General features: G+C 48.9%; 2 protein-coding genes and 1 pseudogene across 3 annotated transcripts in view; 2 read left to right on the top strand and 1 right to left on the bottom strand.

Annotated features, from left to right (window-relative positions):
* Window positions 1-4,707, top strand: part of LOC137456212 (feather keratin Cos1-2-like) — a 30,479-nt gene extending 25,772 nt beyond the window's left edge. The window contains exons 1-2 of one of the 2 annotated variants that reach the window (XM_068167512.1): window positions 3,414-3,478; window positions 3,825-4,707. In XM_068167512.1, coding sequence (XP_068023613.1) covers window positions 3,846-4,151 — 306 coding nt within the window. In that variant the 5' untranslated portion in view covers window positions 3,414-3,478; window positions 3,825-3,845 and the 3' untranslated portion in view covers window positions 4,152-4,707. Of the gene's footprint in view, window positions 1-3,413; window positions 3,479-3,824 lie in introns of those variants that run through there. The other variant, XM_068167513.1, reaches the window with a different exon arrangement.
* A 7,995-nt stretch (window positions 4,708-12,702) lies between these two features.
* On the bottom strand, window positions 12,703-13,712 carry LOC137456200 (feather keratin Cos1-2-like; annotated as a pseudogene).
* A 2,460-nt stretch (window positions 13,713-16,172) lies between these two features.
* On the top strand, window positions 16,173-17,475 carry LOC137456221 (feather keratin Cos1-2-like). Its single transcript, XM_068167517.1, has 2 exons — window positions 16,173-16,238; window positions 16,594-17,475. The coding sequence occupies exon 2, from the start codon at window positions 16,615-16,617 to the stop codon at window positions 16,918-16,920; it is 306 nt and encodes a 101-aa protein (XP_068023618.1). The 5' UTR covers window positions 16,173-16,238; window positions 16,594-16,614; the 3' UTR covers window positions 16,921-17,475.
* Window positions 17,476-19,171: the final 1,696 nt, after the last annotated feature.

The following is a 19,171-nucleotide window of genomic DNA, read 5'->3' as shown; positions in this document are numbered from 1 at the left end:
CAATGGACTACAACTGCTAGTGCTGAGGCAGTGTAATGGGTTGGGGCAAACCCCCTCCCCACCACATGCAGAAATAACAACTCAAACAAACAGATTGCAAAAGTGATGGAAAGTTTAAACAGAGAACAGTGAGTGCATGCAGAGACCTAGAAACACAGTGACAAGAAGAACCCCAAAACAGACCCAGAAAGATCCCATCCCCACCTGAGGGTGCACCCAAAACCCCCAGGGCTCCTCCTTCCCCCCCCACTGCTAGGCTAGTCTCACCTGGCCAGATCTGAGACTGCCCATCCCCCCTGTGGCCTTGGGCCTAACCAGGCCCATGGCCGGGAGATCTCTCCCCCAGTTACCGGGTGGCGAAGAGGAAGGAAAGAGGAAGTGCCAGACCCTGCCGTGAAACTTATAGTGGTGCAAGGGATCATGGTAGGAAATAACATAATTTCCTGTGTCCACCCACTGGGCTGGACTTCTGGACACAGGAAACACTCCTGTAGCAGAGGGCACCCAGCCCAAACTACGACAGGCAGCTGGCTGGTAGTCTTGCTCTACCACTCACCATCATCTTTGAAAGATCATGGGGAATGGGAGAGGTGCTTGAGGCATGGAGGAAAGCCAATGTCACTCCAGACTTCAAAAAGGGAAAGCAGGACACAGGAAACTAGAAACCAGTCAGCCTCACCTCCATCCCTGGAAAGGTGAATGGGCTGCCCAAGGAGGTGGTGGAGCCACCATCATTGGAGGTGTTTAGGAGGAGACTTGGTAGGGTGCTCGGTTGCATGGTTTAGTTGATTAGATGGTGTTGGATGATAGGTTGGACATGATGATCTTGAAGGTCTCTTCCAACCTGGTTTATTCTATTCTATTCTATTCTGGAGGTCATCTCTAATCACATGGAGGAAAAAAAGGTCATCAGGAGCAGCCAACATGGATCTACCAAGGGAAGGTCAGGGAGCCTTCTACGGTGTTGTGACTGAATGGGTAGATAGAGAGCGAGCAGTGGATATTGTCTTCCTTGACTTGAGTAAGGCTTTTCAATGGCATCCTGGCCTGTGTCAGGAACACAGTGGCCAGCAGGAGCAGGGAGGTCATTTTGCCCCTATACACTGCACTGGTTAGGCCATACCTCGAGTCCTGTATCCAGTTCTGGGCCCCTCAATTTAGGAAGGATGTTGACTTGCTGAAATGTGTCCAGAGAAGGGCAACAATGTTGGTGAGGGGATTGGAACACAAGACCTATGAGGAGAGACTCAGGGAGCTGGGGTTGCTTAGCCTGGAGAAGAGGAGTCTCAGGGGTGACCTTATTGCTCTCTACAACTACCTGAAGGGAGGTTATAGCCAGATGGAGGCTGGTCTCTTCTCCCAGGCAACCAGCACCAGAACAAGAGTACACAGTCTCAAGCTGCACCAGGGCAGGTTCAGACTGGATATTAAGAAGAAATTCTACACAGAGAGTGATTGCCTATTGGAATGTGCTGCCTGGGGAGGTGGTGGAGTCACCATCATTGGAGGTGTTTAGGAGGAGACTTGGTGGGATTCTTGGTGCCAGGGTTTAGTTGATTAGGTTTTGTTGGATGATGGGTTTGATACGATGATCTTGAAAGTCTCTTCCAACCTGGTCTGGTCTATTCTATTCTATTCTATTCTATTCTATTCTATTCTATTCTATTCTACTCTACTCTACTCTACTCTACTCTACTCTACTTTACTCTACTCTACTCTACTTTACTCTACTCTACTCTATTCTTTTGACACTGTCTCCCATAACATCCCTGTGGGAAAGCCCAAAAAGTGAGGCTTAAAGAGTGGACAGTGAGATGGATGGATGGAGAACTGGTTGAACAAGAGAGCCCAGAATATTGTTCTACTCTATTCAAAGGTGCAGATGGAGACTTGTAGCTTATGGTGTTCCCCAGGGGTCAGTACTGAGCCTAGTCTTCAACATCTTCACCAATGATGTGAATGAAGAGATGCAGTGGACCCTCAGTCAGTTTGCTGATGATACCAAACTGTGAGGAGTGACCTGGACAGATTGGAGAGCTGGGCAAAGAAGAACCTAATAAACTTCACAAAGGATAAGTGTAGAGCCCTCCACCTGGGGAGGAATAACCCCCCTGCACCAGTACAGGTTAGGGATTGACCTAATCAAGAACAGCTCTACAGAGAAGGACTCCAAAGTCCTCGTTGATAATAAATTATCCATGGGACAGCAATGTGCCCTGGTATCCAATGGTCTCCTGGGGTGCATTAAGAAGAGCATGTCCAGCAGGCTAAGGGAGGGCCTCCTCCACTTATACTGATCCCAGTTTAGACCACATCTTGAATACTGTGAACAGTTCTAGGCTCCCCAGTACATGACACACAGGGAACTACTGAAGAGAGGTTGATTAATGGACTGGTGCACCTCTCTTACAAGGAAAGACTGGGAGACCTCAGAGACCTCAGGTATTTAGAGAAAGGACCTTATCAGTGTCTACAAACATCTCAAATATGGGTGTCAGGAGAACGGAGCCAGTCTCTTTTCAGTGGAACCCAGTGACAGGAAACAGAGCAATGGATGTAAACTCAACCATAGAAATTCATTTTATTATGAGAAAAACATTTTTTACTGTGAGGGTCCTGGAGCCCTGGAGCAGGCTGCCCAGAGAGGTCATGGAGTCTCCTTCTCTGGAGATCTTAAAAACCCACCTGGATGTGTTCCTGTGTGATCTGCCCTAAGTGTTCTGCTTTAGTCTTATGTGATTCTGTAATACTGTGATGTCTCTGGGAAGCTGGGCTGGACGTTGATAGACACCTGGCACCTAATCCTGCAGAGCAGAAATGAAGGCAAGTATCTCCACTCAGTGAGTTGATTGGCATCTGACACCCTGGGTGAAGAACCCCAGTTCAGGCACAGCACCAACAGCACACCATCAGCCACAGGTCACCCATCTGTGGCTGGAGCTGCAACATGCAGCACAGTCTGCAAGCCGCTGACTGAAATTAGGCCATGAGGCTGTCAGGTCTTCATCACAATCAGGATTAATAGCAGCTGGCCCTTGGAGTCTCACCAGCACACACTGGGTGCCTTTTTTCTGCAGAGGGAGTGCTTTCAAATTTGGGTTAATGTCAGGCTCTTGTCTTCCCATTTCCTGTAGCTTCAGAGAGGGCAGCCAACTTCAGAGGAATCTCTCATGACTCTCCTGCCTGCACTGCTGCATTCCTGACCTGGAAATGCTGAGGCCTTTCCTCCCAGGGCACAGAAGAAGCTTTAGCTGGGGTGTGGTCCTGACACAAACCTGGAAATGAAAAGGCAGCAGTGCAGGAAATGAAAGCACAGCCATGTCCTTAGCTGTGATGCTTTGCATTCAAGATGAGCTTGTGCAAAAATTGTTACCTCTGCCAAGGTGCCTCTGGTCCTGCGGCAATGAGGGGCAGGTATAAAAGGCAGCCCAGGTCCTGCTCTCTCATCCACTTCTGCCTCCTTCTCCTTGCCAACCAGGTGAGTCTGGAGCCCCTTCTGCTCCTCTTCCATAAGGAGATCTCTCCCTGATGGAGCTCTCAGCTTCTATTGCCTCTGTTCTATCCTGGGTTTTGGTACTTCTTGTCTGGAGAGTGGGAAGCAGGGAGAGGGTCTGCTAAGGGGGGAGGCAGGGAAGTGTCTGAGGAGCTTTTGGTTTCTGAACTCAGAGAGAGCCTCCCTGGGCCGGGTTGCTCTTAACAGGGTGATGAAGACTCTGCACGGACTCCAGCTGGGCACTCAGGCTTGGCCTTGGCTCCAGTGTCACCAGGCTGCTCCTCCCTCTTCCACTCACCTTCTCTGTTTCCTCCCCTGCCTTCTCATCCAGGTGAACCTCCACATCCAAGCCATGTCCTGCTGCAGGCCATGCCCACCCTGCCAGCCCTGTGGCCCAACCCCACTGGCCAACAGCTGCAATGAGCCCTGCTGTGTGAAGTGCCAGGACTCCACCATTGCCATCCAGCCACCTGCTGTGGTGGTGACCCTGCCAGGACCCATCCTCAGCTCCTTCCCTCAGAACACTGCTGTGGGCTCCTCCACCTCTGCTGCTGTTGGCAGCATCCTCAGCTCTGAGGGAGTGCCCATCAACTCCGGGGGCTTTGACCTCTCCTGCATCACCAACCGCTACTCTTGCAGGCCCTGCCGCCCCTGCTAGAGATGCTGGCAATGGCCTCAGAGAAGGACCCCCAGGCACTTCAGAATGTGATGATGGACAGAGGATCACACTTTGGGCCATTGCTTTAGGAGCAGATGATCACCTCAGGCTTGTCCTGAAGAGAAAGCCTGAACAGTGATATTCTGGGTTCCCTGAAGACTTGGCCAATGTTCACCTTTCCTGTCTTCCACTCACACTTTTTCTCTCTTCCTTGGTCACAATTTGCTGCTTTCAGAACTGCTCTGTGGAACACAGGAACCAGGCTGGAGAGATGCTCCAGCCTGGTTTCCCTTTGCCATGCAGGGGACAGATGCCCTGTGGGGACTCTGCCACAGGAAAAGGGAAAGACATCTTTGCCTGCTCCTGCTGCTCCCTGTGCTGGGCACCTCCACTTGGAATGACCTCATTTCCTTCTTTAGACTCATTCCAAGTCTTTGAGGGCATTCACTGGGTATCATTTTTCTCTGGCTTCTGCCACTGCTTCTGCTGTTTCTTTTCTGCAAAATAGTCTAAAGGATTGGTCATTGCATCATTCCATTAAACTCTCCTTGTCTCACCCACTGGGCTTTTTGTATGTTTCTCTCATTTTCACTCCCAATGTGTGCACTGGGCTTGCTTGTTAAAGCAGGCAGTCTCAAACTAGAACAACTCTGGAACATTCCATGTGAATGGTAATCCTGACAACTGCTTTCATCAAGAGAGGACCTGTGAGCATGTGGGAGGCCCTAGGGAGCTCAATAGGCTAGCAAGTAATTTATGATCCTTAGTCTATGCCATTCTTCCTTTTCTTCTTCCCTGTCCTCTAAAAGATTCCACATTAATGTTCTGGGCTCTGATCTGTCATGTAGAAGTGAATGCTGAGAGGCTGAGAGAAGAGGGCCTTAGGGGAAGGCTGAAGGGAGACTTTTTTGATGTCTTTGTGTTCTGAGGATGTGGAAAAGATGGAACCAGCTTCTTCTCACAGCACACAATAGTAGGGCAAGAGACCTTGGTCACACTTTGGAACCTGTGAAGTTCTGTTTAGGATTTAGAAACTCTGGGGTTTATTTTTGGGATGTTGTGCAGGATCCAGACTTAGAAGTGCCCAGGACTTGGCCACAGCCCAAGGGAAAGGGAAGCAGATCTTTAACTGCTCCTGCTAGTCCCATGCTGAGCACCTCCATTCCCTCTTTAGACACATTTAAAAGTTGCTGCAGCCCTGCCTGTGTCTCTCTGGTGGTCTTTCCATCTGCATGCTTACTGATGAGGGACAAAGCCTCTGTTTTGGAGGAGAAATAGCTAGAGACATGAGGAAACCCTTCATCACTGCCCAAGGCATCTTATTAGTGTTCACAAACATCTGAGGGGTGGTTGTCAAAAAGAAGATGCCAATCTCTTTTCAGCAGTGCCCTGTGATAGGACAAGGGGCAATGGACACAAACTGAAACCCAGGCAGTTCCACCACACCATGGAGAAAAAGTTCTTTACTGTGAGGGTGACTGAGCCCTGGAGCAGGCTGTCCAGACAGGTTTTAAAGTCTCCTTCTCTTGAGACATTTAAGAATCACTTTGATGCATTCCTGTCTGAACTGCCGTAGGCGATCCTGTCTTGGCATGGGAGTGGGACATGATGATGTTGAGAGATCTTTTCCAACCATTACCATTCTGTGATTCTGTGATAAGTCAGGAAATGTTTTCCCTTAGATTTGGGTTATAAAGGATATAACAGCAGTCTAGATGGCTGATTGCTCTCTGTTATAGGGATGGCCCAGAGTGCCAGCCAAGGTGTAAAGTATTCAGTGCTCTCAAGGCTACTACGGCGATGCCCAAAGTGCCACCAGGGTGTTGGTTGCTTCTGTGCTCAGAATTTTATTGTTATGAGAAAAGAATAGAATAGAATAGAATAAACCAGGTTGGAAGAGACTTTCAAGATCATCGTGTCCAACCTATCAACCAATCCAACCCACCTAAACAACTAAACCATGGCACCAAGCAACCCATCAAGTCTCCTCCTGAATACCTCCAATGACAGTGACTCCACCACCTCCCCGGGCAGCCCATTCCAAAGGGCAATCACTCTCTCTGTAGAGAACTTCTAATATCCAGTCTGAACCTGCTCTGGCACAGCCTGAGTCTGTGTCCTCTTGTTCTGGTGCTGGTTGCCTGGGAGAAGAGACCTGCCTCCATCTGGCTATAACCTCCCTTCAGGTAGTTATAGAGAGCAATAAGGTCACCCCTGAGTCTCCTCTTCTCCTGACTAAGCAACCCCAGCTCCCTCAGCCTCTCCTCATAGGTCTTGTGTTCCAAGCCCCTCATGAACTTTGTTGCCCTTCTCTGGAGACGCTCCAGCAAGTCAACATCCTTCCTAAACTGAGGGGCCCAGAACTGGACACAGTACTCAAGATGTGACCTAACCAGTGCAGTGTACAGGGGGAGAATGACCTCCCTGCTCCTGTAACATTTGGAATTGTAACATTTGGAATTGTAATTCATTGTTTTGTTGGACATTGTATTGTTCTGATTTGTTTGGGTTTTTTTACTGTGAGGTCTAGTCAGTTGTCCAAGGGTTCTGAGAAAGGTCTCTCAAAGATGTCTCCTCTGGGACACATTAAAAGACCTTGGGGGGAGACCTGCTGACACAGAAGAAATCAGTTGACTTGAAAAATATTCATGAGCAAGAAACTCTTAATATGCTAATAACGTAAACTGTTAGTGATGTGAATATGTTAATAACATGAACTGCTAATGTGGGACTCAAATGTGTCAGTGATGATAAATGAGATGGAGTTGGTAACTTCTGAGTAGCACCCAAGAGGGTCAGGGATGCAAATCATGGCAGTGACAGTTGTGGCAGCCAAGGCTGAGCTGTGTTAAATACCCAGTTCTCATCAGGAAGGTGTCCCTATCTTGGGAGGAGAGGCAGAGGCACAGCCCCTCAACTGTCCTCCTTTCTGCTATGTTCACAACCTTTTGTGGATTTTTATATCCTAGCTCTGTCTCTGCTCTCTGTGTGATGCTTGGCCTGAATTGGGTAGAGGATTGAGTAACACAGTCAGACAAGTTTAGCAAGTGCTCCAACTGACTCATTATCATACTAAGGGCTGTAGACTCTGGCACTGGTTTAGCATTTAATTAGACAAAGGTCTTTGCTCAGGCACTGTAGCCTGCAGGATCTGTTTTGAAGCTGTGTGGGTTTGTTGGTTCAGCCTTGCATCAGCGGTGTTGGCTGTAACAGAGCTGTAGCTGCTGGCAGCTGCCCTGAGACAGACAGAATCAGAATCCTCTGCTGAGGAAGAAGCTGAAGCTGCCAGTCTGGTGTCTGGAAGAACTCAGGCTCAATGACTCTCTTAGGCTGTGGGACCTGAGGAAAAGCAGTGCATGTGCATAGATAGTACTGTGGAAGCTGTACTGGTGACTCACAGTCCTGACAGGGGAGACAGACAGGCTCTGCTTGAATGTGTTTACTCCTGAGGAAAGATGGACAAGCTGGGATAATGCAGCAGAGAAAGTGGCTCAGAAGCATGAACCCAGCCTGAAATTGCATCTCCCCAGGGAGCACATGAAATGGAATCCTGATAAAGCTGGTGAATTGAAGAGCCTAAAATAATATCAGGACTTGATTAAGGACTTGATCAGGACTTTAAAATGGCCCAGGGGAAAAAAGCAAAAAAAAAAAAAACAAAAGCAGAGAATCAAAGGGCTTCACACCTGGGGGAAATTGCAAGTGACTCTTCATAATTAGAATATTAGAATAAACTTTATTAGAATAAACCAAACCAGGTTGGAAGAGACAGTACCAGTTGGAAGAGCCAGTACCAGAACAAGAGGACACAGTCTCAGGCTGCACCAGGGGAGGTTCAGGTTGGATGTTAGGAAGAAGTTCTATACAGAAAGAGTGATTGCTCATTGGAATGGGCTGCCCGGGGAGGTGGTGGAGTTGCCCTCATTGAAGGTGTTCAGAAGGAGACTTGATGGGGTGCTTGGTGCCATGGGTTAGCTGTTTGGGTGGGTTGGATTGGTTGATGGGTTGGACACGATGATCTTGAAGGTCTTTATTAGAATAAACCTTTATTAGAATAAAGCAAACCAGGTTGGAAGAGACCTTCAAGAAGGTCAGAAGGGTAGCCCTGCCAAACAAGATGGCTTTAGATTACTTCTTAGTGAGCCAAGGGGGCACTTGTATTCTAATTAGGAAAGAATGTTGCCCGTAGGTAGAAGATGGTTTTAAGATCCAGCAATGAGGAAAATCATCTATTGAGAAAGCAGTGAAGAATGGGAGAAGACAAAAGAGAAATCCTGGTGGAATTGGCTTACCTCTTGGTTACAAACCTTCAGTGACTCAAGGAATGTCAGTGGCTGTTGTGACAGTAACAGCTGCAGGTATCTGTGAGAGACTAAAGGTTGGCTCTCCTGGTGTGACTCAACAAAGATAAAATCACTTGCTGCTTGCCCAGACAATAGCTGATATGTGTTGGGCAGAGCCACTGGAAGGAAGGTGCAAAGATCATGTAGAAATCCTGTCTACCAATCCTGGATGCAAATCACCTTGTAATTGCATCATGATAACACTGGACTGCAGCTGGCCTACAACAATGGCCCTAGGACCCAGCCATCACACCTTCAGGACAAAATAATCTCCACCCATCAAGTGCCCTGGAAAGGGTAGACAATGGATTCACCACCTGTTTCCTGATGTGTAATGAGTGTGGGGGCATGTAGATCAACAAGGAGGAGGTGGAGGCCCCCCCCCCCCCCCTCTATCCAGACCCCTTCCTAATGCACAGAAAGATTTCCTGGGGAATGATACCTGGATATTTACCTAAGGATGATTTCCTGGCCCCTGAATTCCTGAAGGACAATATTTGGACACATACCTAAGGACTAAAAACTGTATAAAAGACTTGAGCAACTACTGGCTTGCAGAAGAAAAACACAGGAGAAAAATGGAGATGAAGGAAAACACAGAAGAAGGAGCATGCCGCTGAGCAGGAAAAGCCCAGGACAAAGCTGCTCCGGAGAAAAGAGGCCGTGGAGCCTGGAAGAAGCAGACTGAACCTTCTCCCCATGTCCTAAGATCCGCCTGCTGCAACTCATGGAACTGAAGAGGCTGCCCAGAGGACCACATCTCTTCTCCAGCCTAAGCCTCAGCACCTTTCCTCTACAGACCCAGGCTGCCCAGAGGACCACATCTCTTCTCCAGCCAAAAGCCTCAGCATCGTTTCTCTACAGACCCAACCTCTCCTGCAGCACCTTTCCTCCACAGACTCAAACTGTCTTGGAGGGGTGAGGGGTGTGGTAATATAATTTCTTTCCTCTTCTCTCTCTCCCTCTCTACTTTCTCTCTCTCCCCTTCGGATCCATCCACTTTGTTTATGTAAAAAATAGTCTAGCTGTTGATATTTTGGCCTCGTTTGTGCCTCTCATTTCACAACACAGGAATATTCAAAAGAACTGAGTCTTTTCCCTCTCCGGAACAAGACAGTATCTGATGTTGTTTCAGAATCCAATTTGTTCCACTGACCATCCAGTGTCTAACAAAACTGTACAGAAACCCCAAGGAAGAGAAATATCATTTTCATTTTTACAGAGCAAGACCATGAGGTTTCCAAGAAAGAAATTCTTGGAAATCTCAAAGGGAGGAATTGTTGGGAAATGGTTACAAATACAATTAGCTTGTGCAGCTGGGGCCACCTCAGCAATGTAACCACATCCTTATCACCCGTAACAAAGAGTCCTTGCATCCTTATTTCTGAAGCTTCCACATACACCTTCCCCTTACCTAACAAACTGTCCTTCAAAACCAGCTAGAACCAGTTGATAGTGTCCAGGACCTGACAAACAAAGTGATGATCTAACTTATGACCATATGAGGAAGAAGAGTTCAAAGGATTAAAGAAACTTCAGAAAAGTTTTCTCTCCTGAAAACCATCATAGACACTCAGGACCACACCTCCTAGCTGGAATAATCCTGTCCCAAATAAACTCCTCATCCTCTGAGCATGTGCAGTGAATTTGAGAGACTCTGAAGCTTTAATCTGAAGTGAGCAAGAAAGTGACCACTGGCTAGTTAATGAGTATGGACTTGAGGCATATTTCAATGTATGAATATCTGCTGTGGATTTCATCTGCTGCGCTGGATCTGTGGGAATGCCCCAGCACCAAACTTGCTCAACATTGCAATAGAGCAGGTGTTGATACCAAAGCCAGCATTATTCCCCATGTCAGTGACACAGAAGAGCCCTTTGGCTCTCTTTGGGGAAGTGCCCACAGGATACTGGAGCACAATTCCTGTGGGAGGAATTCCCTTCTGTGATTGTTTCCCTCACAGACCATGCACTCGTGCAGCTAGGACTGGAGTGGATTTTCCATCCCATTTTGTCATGTTCATCTCCATGTGGTAGGTAGCTCCCAGATTCTCTCTCTAGGGCATTGAATATCTGTTCCTCTTAGCAGAGAGGAAGGGAGACTTCTCTCATATTGGTGCAGTTGACAGCAAATTTATCCAGCCTTTGTCCCTGGCTGTGTTTCCAGTGCACCACTGCCAATGAGTTGCATATGATGGCGGTGTGCTTCAAAAGAACTTCTGCCACATGGGTAGTGTGCATTGGACTGCATCTGGATCTGAGGGTGGCTGCTTGTCATTGCGATCAGTATAAATCACCTCCAGCATAGTTAATTCCCTCAGGCACTAGATATCCCTGTCCATGGGTTGGTCCGCTTGCCTAGGTGACATATGACCTTTTCTTTGCAGCTGACAGAAGCCACCTACAGAGGCTGAGGGTCTGTGTCCCTTTTCCAATTTCCTTGTCAATGTCCCCTTCCCCAGAGAGAGATCCCAACTGCTTTGCTTCTCTGCCCTCCAATTCCAACCCCTGGCCCCATAATCCCAGCATAGGAGGAGCCAAGTGATCATGGGCTCACCTTTTTCATATCTCTTTTTCATATCTCACAGATCACTCAGTGATAAGGATTGGGTCATTATACCTGGCTCTTCCTCCTGTTCCCCTGATGGCTTTGGTTCTTCAGTATCATCCCTCATCAGGAGAAGTGATGTTCTGGTCTATTTCTGTTCCTGTAGAGAGGCAACTGACACCTGCACTGCCTGGTTAGCTGCTGCAGAGATATTCTCTTACCCTTGTCAACACAGGATAGTGATGAGAAGGACTTAGTAGGTGGATGCAAGTCCCCAGCACATGGCAGTGATTTCTGCCTCTCAGGAACTGCCAGGTTGACAAGATTCTTCCAAATACTTCACCAGTTTTCCAGGATTCTGCACTTGTTCAGGAGTGAAATTGCAAAGCACTGGAGGTGACCACTGCCCTAGGCACTTGTCCATACATTCCATGCAACCTGCCACTCTCAACTATCCAGCCTTTGGGCAGATCTCTGGGGGCTGTAAACCTGAAGAAGATGTGGGACACTATCAGGAGACATTGCAACATGAGCAGACTGGCTTGGACATCTCAGAGATATTCAACATTCGACAAAGCTGAGAAAATCTCCTCCCCTGTCTCACCAAAAAATGGGGTGAGATAACTGAGAGAGGAGAATGCTCCAACCAAATTCCCTAACTCCATGCTCAGTGCTGTAATCATCTTATAAGTGACAACATACTGCAATAGCATAGACTTGACCCATGGCCCTGAGATGATGATCACCAGAGGGAGTACATGGAGCACATGGGGAGTTATGTAGTATCAAGATGCTGACCGGTAGACCCCCATTGAGGCCATGGACTGTTGAACTAATTGTTTTAACAGACCTTGGTCAGATGTCTCATTATCTCAAACCTTTGGGCTCCCCACTGGATGTGAAAAATGCAATCTCCTGGGCAGGAGGTAGAGGGCACAGAACGTTGTAGATAATGTTCTGGATACGGTTAGGAGAGGGTTAATTTTCTCACAGGAAGCAAGAAGCAGCCACAGCCAGAGTAGCCAATGGGGCACTGGATGCCATTGTGACATCATGGCCAGTGTAGAAGGGGAGGTCCAGTGAGGGCAGGGGGCTTTTGGCTCTGGCCTGTGGGCTGAGCTCTTCAGGATTCATATCACTGCCTTTCAGTGTTTCTTCTTTCGTGGTGGTGTAACTCCTGGTGCTTCTTGGATCTCTGGGGTATTCAGCCCAGGGGTTTTCCATTTGCTCCCAGTGCTTCTTCTAATGCCACTACAGGGTGGAGGGCAGAGTATGAATGCTTCAAGGGGCTTGTCTAAGCCTAAACCACAACACCTGGGTGCATTGTCTTCTTCATCACCTCCTTCAAACACCCAAGGTGGTTGTGAGCTGTAACAAAGACCATAGCTAGGATTTCTTCAAGTGTGGTTGGGTAGAGGAGAGAATGCTGGGAGAAAGCTGCCAAGGTCTTTGCCCAAGAGAGCTAAGCTAGAGTGAGATACTCGGCTGAGCATCCCTCAGCCTCACTATCAGTTCATTCCTGAAAGAAGGAAATTAGTTGACTGCATTACTAAGCACACAAATTCCCCTGCAGGAAAGCACTGCCTCCATTTCCTTCATTTTTCCTCTTGACTATACTGGAAGAGATGCCAGAAAAGAAAGGAGGATTCAGAGGCCCAGGCTTGGATGCAGCACAGCTTTAATGATTCTAGAGAAGAAAAGGAGGTGGCACATAGGGAGCACCAAAGACTTCACCCACTAAGATGAGGTGGAGCCGTTTCAGAGTGTCCAGCCCTGCAGAGAGAAGGACACCAACAGTCAGGCTGCTGGCACTGGGAGGCTCCTCTAGGCTGCCATTGAGTCACACTGACAGTAAGAAGAAGAAAGGAAAGACAGTTGAAGGCAGCAACAATGGCCTTCTAAACAGCACCATGTTCTGAGGCCCTAGAAGTTCTTGCCAAGGCAGTTGCCAGCAGCTCTAGCAGGGGCGGCAGGGCCTACAAGAGTAGCGGTTGGTGATGCAGGAGAGGTCAAAGCCCCCAGAGTTAATGGGCACTCCCTCAGAGCTGAGGATGCTGCCAACAGCAGCAGAGGTAGAGGAGCCCACAGCAGTGTTCTGAGGGAAGGAGCTGAGGATGGGTCCTGGCAGGGTTACCACCACAGCAGGAGGCTGGATGGCAACAATGGAGTCCTGGCACCTGACACAGCAGGGCTCATTGCAGCTGTTGGCCAGTGGGGTTGGGCCACAGGGCTGGCAGCAGGGCTGGCAGGGCTTGCAGCAGGACATGGCTTGTATCTGGACGTGTGCCTGGGAGAGAGGAGAAGGAAATGGAAAATAGGGACACATGAGAAGCAGGCATGAACTCAGCCACTCAAGTTTCCCCCTGACCAGACATACACTGTCCAATTCAAAGCCCATGAGACACCTCAGATAAGTCCTTTCCCCTTCCTTCTCACAGGACAAGCAGCTCCCAGTCCCGGCACAGCCCCTATCAGCTGACACATACATCAAGGAGAGATCTGATGTTGAAAGAGGAAGAGTAGAGGGTTCAAACTCACCTGATTCCCAATGAGAAGGAGTCAAGAGAAGTGGATGAGGGAGCAGAGAGCTGGGCTGCCTTTTATAGCAGTGCTGCAGTGCCTCAGGCCCAGAGGCAGCTTTGTGGAAGGAAAAATTCTCTGAGCAGATCATGACAAATGCAAACTATCCCAGATGATGGGATGGATTTCCTGCTCTGCTGCTACATCACTTCCTGCCTTCCGCCTTGTCCTTACCCACCGGAGGCTTAAAGTGTCAGTATGAGAGCCCCAAGCGCTTCTGCAGCAGACACTTGCCAACACAGTCAGGAGACTGAAGTGCCAGTGGCATCCTGTGCATGCAGGTGATGTGGGCCATTTCTGTGGGCCTGTTTGTGGCCAGGTTTTCAGGAGATGGGCACCACTCATGCTTTTCTCCAGATGCCCAAACACTGACATGTGAGAGGAATTGTCACAGCCTTGTCTCTTGCTTCTGACAGCTGCTTGTGACACCTGGGAGCCCAGGAGCTCTGAGCATGCCCTGCTGTCCGATCATCCCTTCTTGTCTCCAAATTTTATATGGAATCATTTATGATCCTGGGTTGAAGCCCTTCTTCTTTGTCTTATACCCTGTCCTCTGCTAAATTCTGTGGCATTGCTCTGGGCTGTGAGCATTCATGGAGGAGTGAAGGCGGGACATGCTGACACTCTTAGGGTATGGGGCCTAGGAGAAGAAAGTTGAAGGGAGACCTTGTGGGTGTCCGTGTGCTGTAAGGATATCTGTTGTCAGTCTGGAAGTTCCCAAGAGACAGAAATCACTGCAGTGTTTTGGGGCCTGGCCCATGCCTATCAAGGGCTTCCCATCAGTGTTCAGAATGCTCAGGGGCAAGACAAGGTCTCTGGGCCCACAGACAGACCAACAGGCACGACAGCTGCACCAGAGAACCAGCCTGTGTCAGGATCAGCTGCCCTTGAACTGAAAAAGATCCATACCAGGAAAGCAACTCCTCTGGCAAAGGATGAGGATGAGTCAAGGTCATCAGGGCAACAGGAGAAAGAGCCAGGGGCACTCATTCAGTCTTTATCTCTGGCTTTAGAAGATGGCCAGAGACAAACAGCAGATGAAATGGCAAGCCCCAGCAATGCAAGAGAAGTCTCTCTTCCTTTGTACAGGCCTGTGTCCCTGCTGTGAAGAACTGTCTCAGAAGATCAGGCAAATCCAAGAGATCCTGTGCTATTTCATTCCTGTATGCTAGTGTGTCTCATCCATGAGGAGCAGGCACTTCCCTGTCCAAGCGAGAGAATCTGGGAGGTATAGAGCACAGTGTACCCTGTGGGTTTTACTTATGTGACCATGGGTAGGACATGAGCAAGTGGGATGGAAAATCAACTTCAGCCTAGCTACACGAGTCTGTGCCCCTGGCAGTGTCATTTCCGGCAGCTCTGCTCTCGTGGGGCTCTGGCTGGGTCCTGTGGCCTTTGGAGTCTCTCTCACACACGCAGCAGTATCAGTCTCAGCCTGCGCCTCGCCTACCTCATCCTGGCTGCCTTCCTGAGGTAACCACAGGGTAAGCACTGCCTTGCACTGCAAGTATGGTTCCTCTGTCTCATCAGGAGACTCTCATCCCCTCAGAGGAGCTTCTCTTCAGTTGTGGGTTGCTACTGGGAACCATCAGCTCACACAGGCAGTTTTTCGAAAGACCTTCTGATGGATTTGGTGTACATAATGATAGAATCAGATGCATGAGCTATTAAAATTTCAGTATATTATTATATTAAATACATTAATTACACTATTGAAGAACACATATCTGAGAGGAGATTTTACATGTCAGCAGAGGACCACCTCAGCATAATGAGCTAGGCAGTCATTAACACATGCAGAAAGAAACTTCTCTTGCACAAGCTCAGGTGACCAATCGCTCCCTTTGGGGCAGCTCATTCTTAGTTACTGTTTCTGTACAAAGCCCAATGCATCTCTGGGCAGCTGAGCTGGCTGTGGTTAGACACCTGGCACCTGATCCTGCAGAACAGAAATAAAGACAAATCTCCCCACTCAGTGAGTTGATTGGTGCCTGGAAGCCTGGGTGAAGAGCCCTGATTTAGGGACAATATCAAGAGTCCAACTTCAAAACAAGAACACCCATCCTGTGGCTGGAGCTGGAACATGCAGCACAGTCTGCAAGCTGCTGACTGAAATTAGGCCATGAGGCTGTCAGGTCTTCATCACAATCAGGGTGAATAGCAGCTGACCCTTAGAGTCTCACCAGCACACACTGGGTGCCTTTTTTCTGCAGAGGGAGTGCTTTCAAATTTGGGTTAATGTCAGGGTCTTGTCTTCCCATTTCCTGTAGCTTCAGAGAGGGCAGCCGACCTCAAAGGAACCTCTCATGACTCTCCTGCCTGCACTACTGCATTCCTTACTGGGAAATCCTGGAGCTTTTCTTCCCAGGGCACAGAAGAAGCTTTAGCTGGGGTGTGGTCCTGACACAAACCTGGAAATGAAAAGGCAGCAGTGCAGGAAATGAAAGCACAGCCATGTCCTTAGCTGTGATGCTTTGCATTCAAGATGAGTTTGTGCAAAAATTGTTACCTCTGCCAAGGTGCCTCTGGTCCTGCGGCAATGAGGGGCAGGTATAAAAGGCAGCCCAGGTCCTGCTCTCTCATCCACTTCTCCTGCCTCCTTCTCCTTGCCAACCAGGTGAGTCTGGAGCCCCTGCTGCTCCTCTTCCATAAGGAGATCTCTCCCTGATGGAGCTCTCAGCTCCTATTGCCTCTGTTCTGTCCTGGGTTTTGGTACTTCCTGTCTGGAGAGTGGGAAGCAGGGAGAGGGTCTGCTAAAGGGGGGAGGCAGGGAAGTGTCTGAGGAGCTTTTGATTTCTGAACTCAGAGAGAGCCTCCCTGGGCCAGGTTGTTCTTAACAGGGTGATGAAGACCCTGCACAGATTCCAGCTGGGCACTCAGGCTTGGCCTTGGCTCCTTTGTGATAGAGTCACCAGGCTGCTCCTCCCTCATCCACTCACCTTCTCTGTTTCCTCCCCTGCCTTCTCATCCAGGTGAACCTCCAGATCCAAGCCATGTCCTGCTGCAGGCCATGCCCACCCTGCCAGCCCTGTGGCCCAACCCCGCTGGCCAACAGCTGCAATGAGCCCTGCTGTGTGAAGTGCCAGGACTCCACCGTTGCCATCCAGCCACCTGCTGTGGTGGTGACCCTGCCAGGACCCATCCTCAGCTCCTTCCCTCAGAACACTGCTGTGGGCTCCTCCACCTCTGCTGCTGTTGGCAGCATCCTCAGCTCTGAGGGAGTGCCCATCAACTCCGGGGGCTTTGACCTCTCCTGCATCACCAACCGCTACTCTTGCAGGCCCTGCCGCCCCTGCTAGAGATGCTGGCAATGGCCTCAGAGAAGGACCCCCAGGCACTTCAGAATGTGATGATGGACAGAGGATCACACTTTGGGCCATTGCTTTAGGAGCAGATGATCACCTCAGGCTTGTCCTGAAGAGAAAGCCTGAACAGTGATATTCTGGGTTCCCTGAAGACTTGGCCAATGTTCACCTTTCCTGTCTTCCACTCACACTTTTTCTCTCTTCCTTGGTTACAATTTGCTGCTTTCAGAACTGCTCTGTGGATCACAGGAACCAGGCTGGAGAGATGCTCCAGCCTGGTTTCCCTTTGCCATGCAGGGGACAGATGCCCTGTGGGGACTCTGCCACAGGAAAAGGGAAAGACATCTTTGCCTGCTCCTGCTGCTCACTGTGCTGGGCACCTCCACTTGAGTGACCTCATTTCCTTCTTTAGACTCATTCCAAGTCTTTGAGGGCATTCACTGTGTATCATTTTTCTCTGGCTTCTGCCACTGCTTCTGCTGTTGCTTTTCTGCAAAATAGTCTGAAGGATTGGTCATTGCATCATTCCATTAAACTCTCCTTGTCTCAGCCACTGGGCTTTTTGTATGTTTCTCTCATTTTCACTCCCAATGTGTGCACTGGGCTTGCTTGTTAAAGCAGGCAGTCTCAAACTAGAACAACTCTGGAACATTCCATGTGAACAGTAATCCTGACAACTGCTTTCATCAAGAGAGGACCTGTGAGCATGTGGGAGGCCCTGGGGAGCTTAATGGGCTAGCAAGGTCTCAGAGAAGTGTGCTTCTGTTGATTTAGCTGGTGCTATGCTGGTCAAGAATGCCCAGAAGATGAGATTGCTGAAGGATGGCAGGACTTGTCCTTAGCTTGACCCAAAGTCCCTACTCAACCTCTCTCTGTCTCCTTCATTCACAGCTCGGGGCCATTGGCAGCACACCTGGCCTTTGGCAGTAGGGACAGGTGTTATCTGAGAGAATTGTGAAAAATGTAGTGGTCCTGATCCAGGCAGTGCCACCACAGTGAGCTGAAAGACAAACTGACAGAGTAGGTTCTGAGGAGGTGATCACAGCTGCAGGGTGGGCCAAATGGCAACCACCTGCAGAGTCAGTGGCTATATATTAAGGAGTTTGTGCATGGTATAATTCACATTCCCACAGCCTACCACTCTGTGTTAGTTTTAGGCTGTACCTTTAAAGTTTTCCACAGATCTTGAACAGAAAGTGCTAAAATGTAAAGAAATCACTGTTGTGTGTAAAAAGGAAAATAATGATAAGTCCTAATAATCCATTGGAGAGATAACAAACATAAGCTAGTAATTAAAACAATCTCCCTTTTTTGGCTTCTTCAGCTTTGGCTGATGCTTCTCCTGCCTCTACTGGCCTTGACTGCATTGCTTTTGCTGTGCCTGGTAGTAACAACAACTTCTCTGCTCTTTTACTTGTCCTTTTTGTGTCCAAGGAGGGGGTAAGGAGGGGAATGGGTGAAGGGACAAGGTTGCAGCTCTCCTGCTTTTTGGCCAGGGAGGTTCTTCTGCTGTTTATAAATTGTAAATATCTGTAAATATTGTATGTTTTGTACATATTCTTGCATTTCATTGTAGATCGTAATTTTGCTTGTAAATACAGCTTCATTTGTTTCCAACTGTGCTGGTCCAGCAAATTTAATGCTTTTGGGAATTTTCAACCCATCACACAGCTGGCTATTTTATCTTTATTTTAACAGGTGGCTTTCTCCCCACTTGTCTCTCCCATCTGTTTCAAAGATACAGCATTTTGTTATCTTTAGTAGTTTCATAGTTTCATAGTTTCATTCAGGGTTGGAAGGGACCACAAGGATCATCTAGTTCCAACCCCCCTGCCATGGGCAGGGACACCCCACACTAGATCAGGCTGGACAGAGCCTCATCCAGCCTGGTCTTAAACACCCCCAGGGACGGGGCCTCGACCACCTCCCTGGACAACCCATTCCAGGGTTTCACCACTCTCATGGTGAAGAACCTCCTCCTCACATCCAGCCTGAATCTCCCCACCTCCAGCTTCATTCCATTCCCCCTAGTCCTATCACTACCTGAGATCCTGAGAAGTCCTTCCCCAGCCTTCCTGTAGGCCCCCTTCAGATACTGGAAGGCGACAATTAGGTCTCCTCGGAGCCTTCTCTTCTGCAGACTGTACAGCCCCAACTCCTTCAGTCTGTCCTCATAGGAGAGGTGCTCCAGCCCTCTGATCATCCTCGTGGCCCTTCTCTGGACATGTTCCAGCACCTCCACATC

This window comes from Melanerpes formicivorus, unplaced genomic scaffold (assembly GCF_026170545.1).
Source record: "Melanerpes formicivorus ecotype bairdi unplaced genomic scaffold, bMelFor1.0.p_v2 SCAF_119, whole genome shotgun sequence".
NCBI lineage: Eukaryota > Metazoa > Chordata > Aves > Piciformes > Picidae > Melanerpes > Melanerpes formicivorus.
The sequence above is the reverse complement of the archived record's forward strand: the minus strand, read 5'-3'. Positions and strand labels throughout refer to the sequence as shown.

Coding starts and splice junctions, on each gene's coding strand:
- LOC137456221 (XM_068167517.1), top strand. CDS start 16,615: ATGTCCTGCTGCAGGCCATGCCCACCCTGCCAGCCCTGTGGCCCAACC.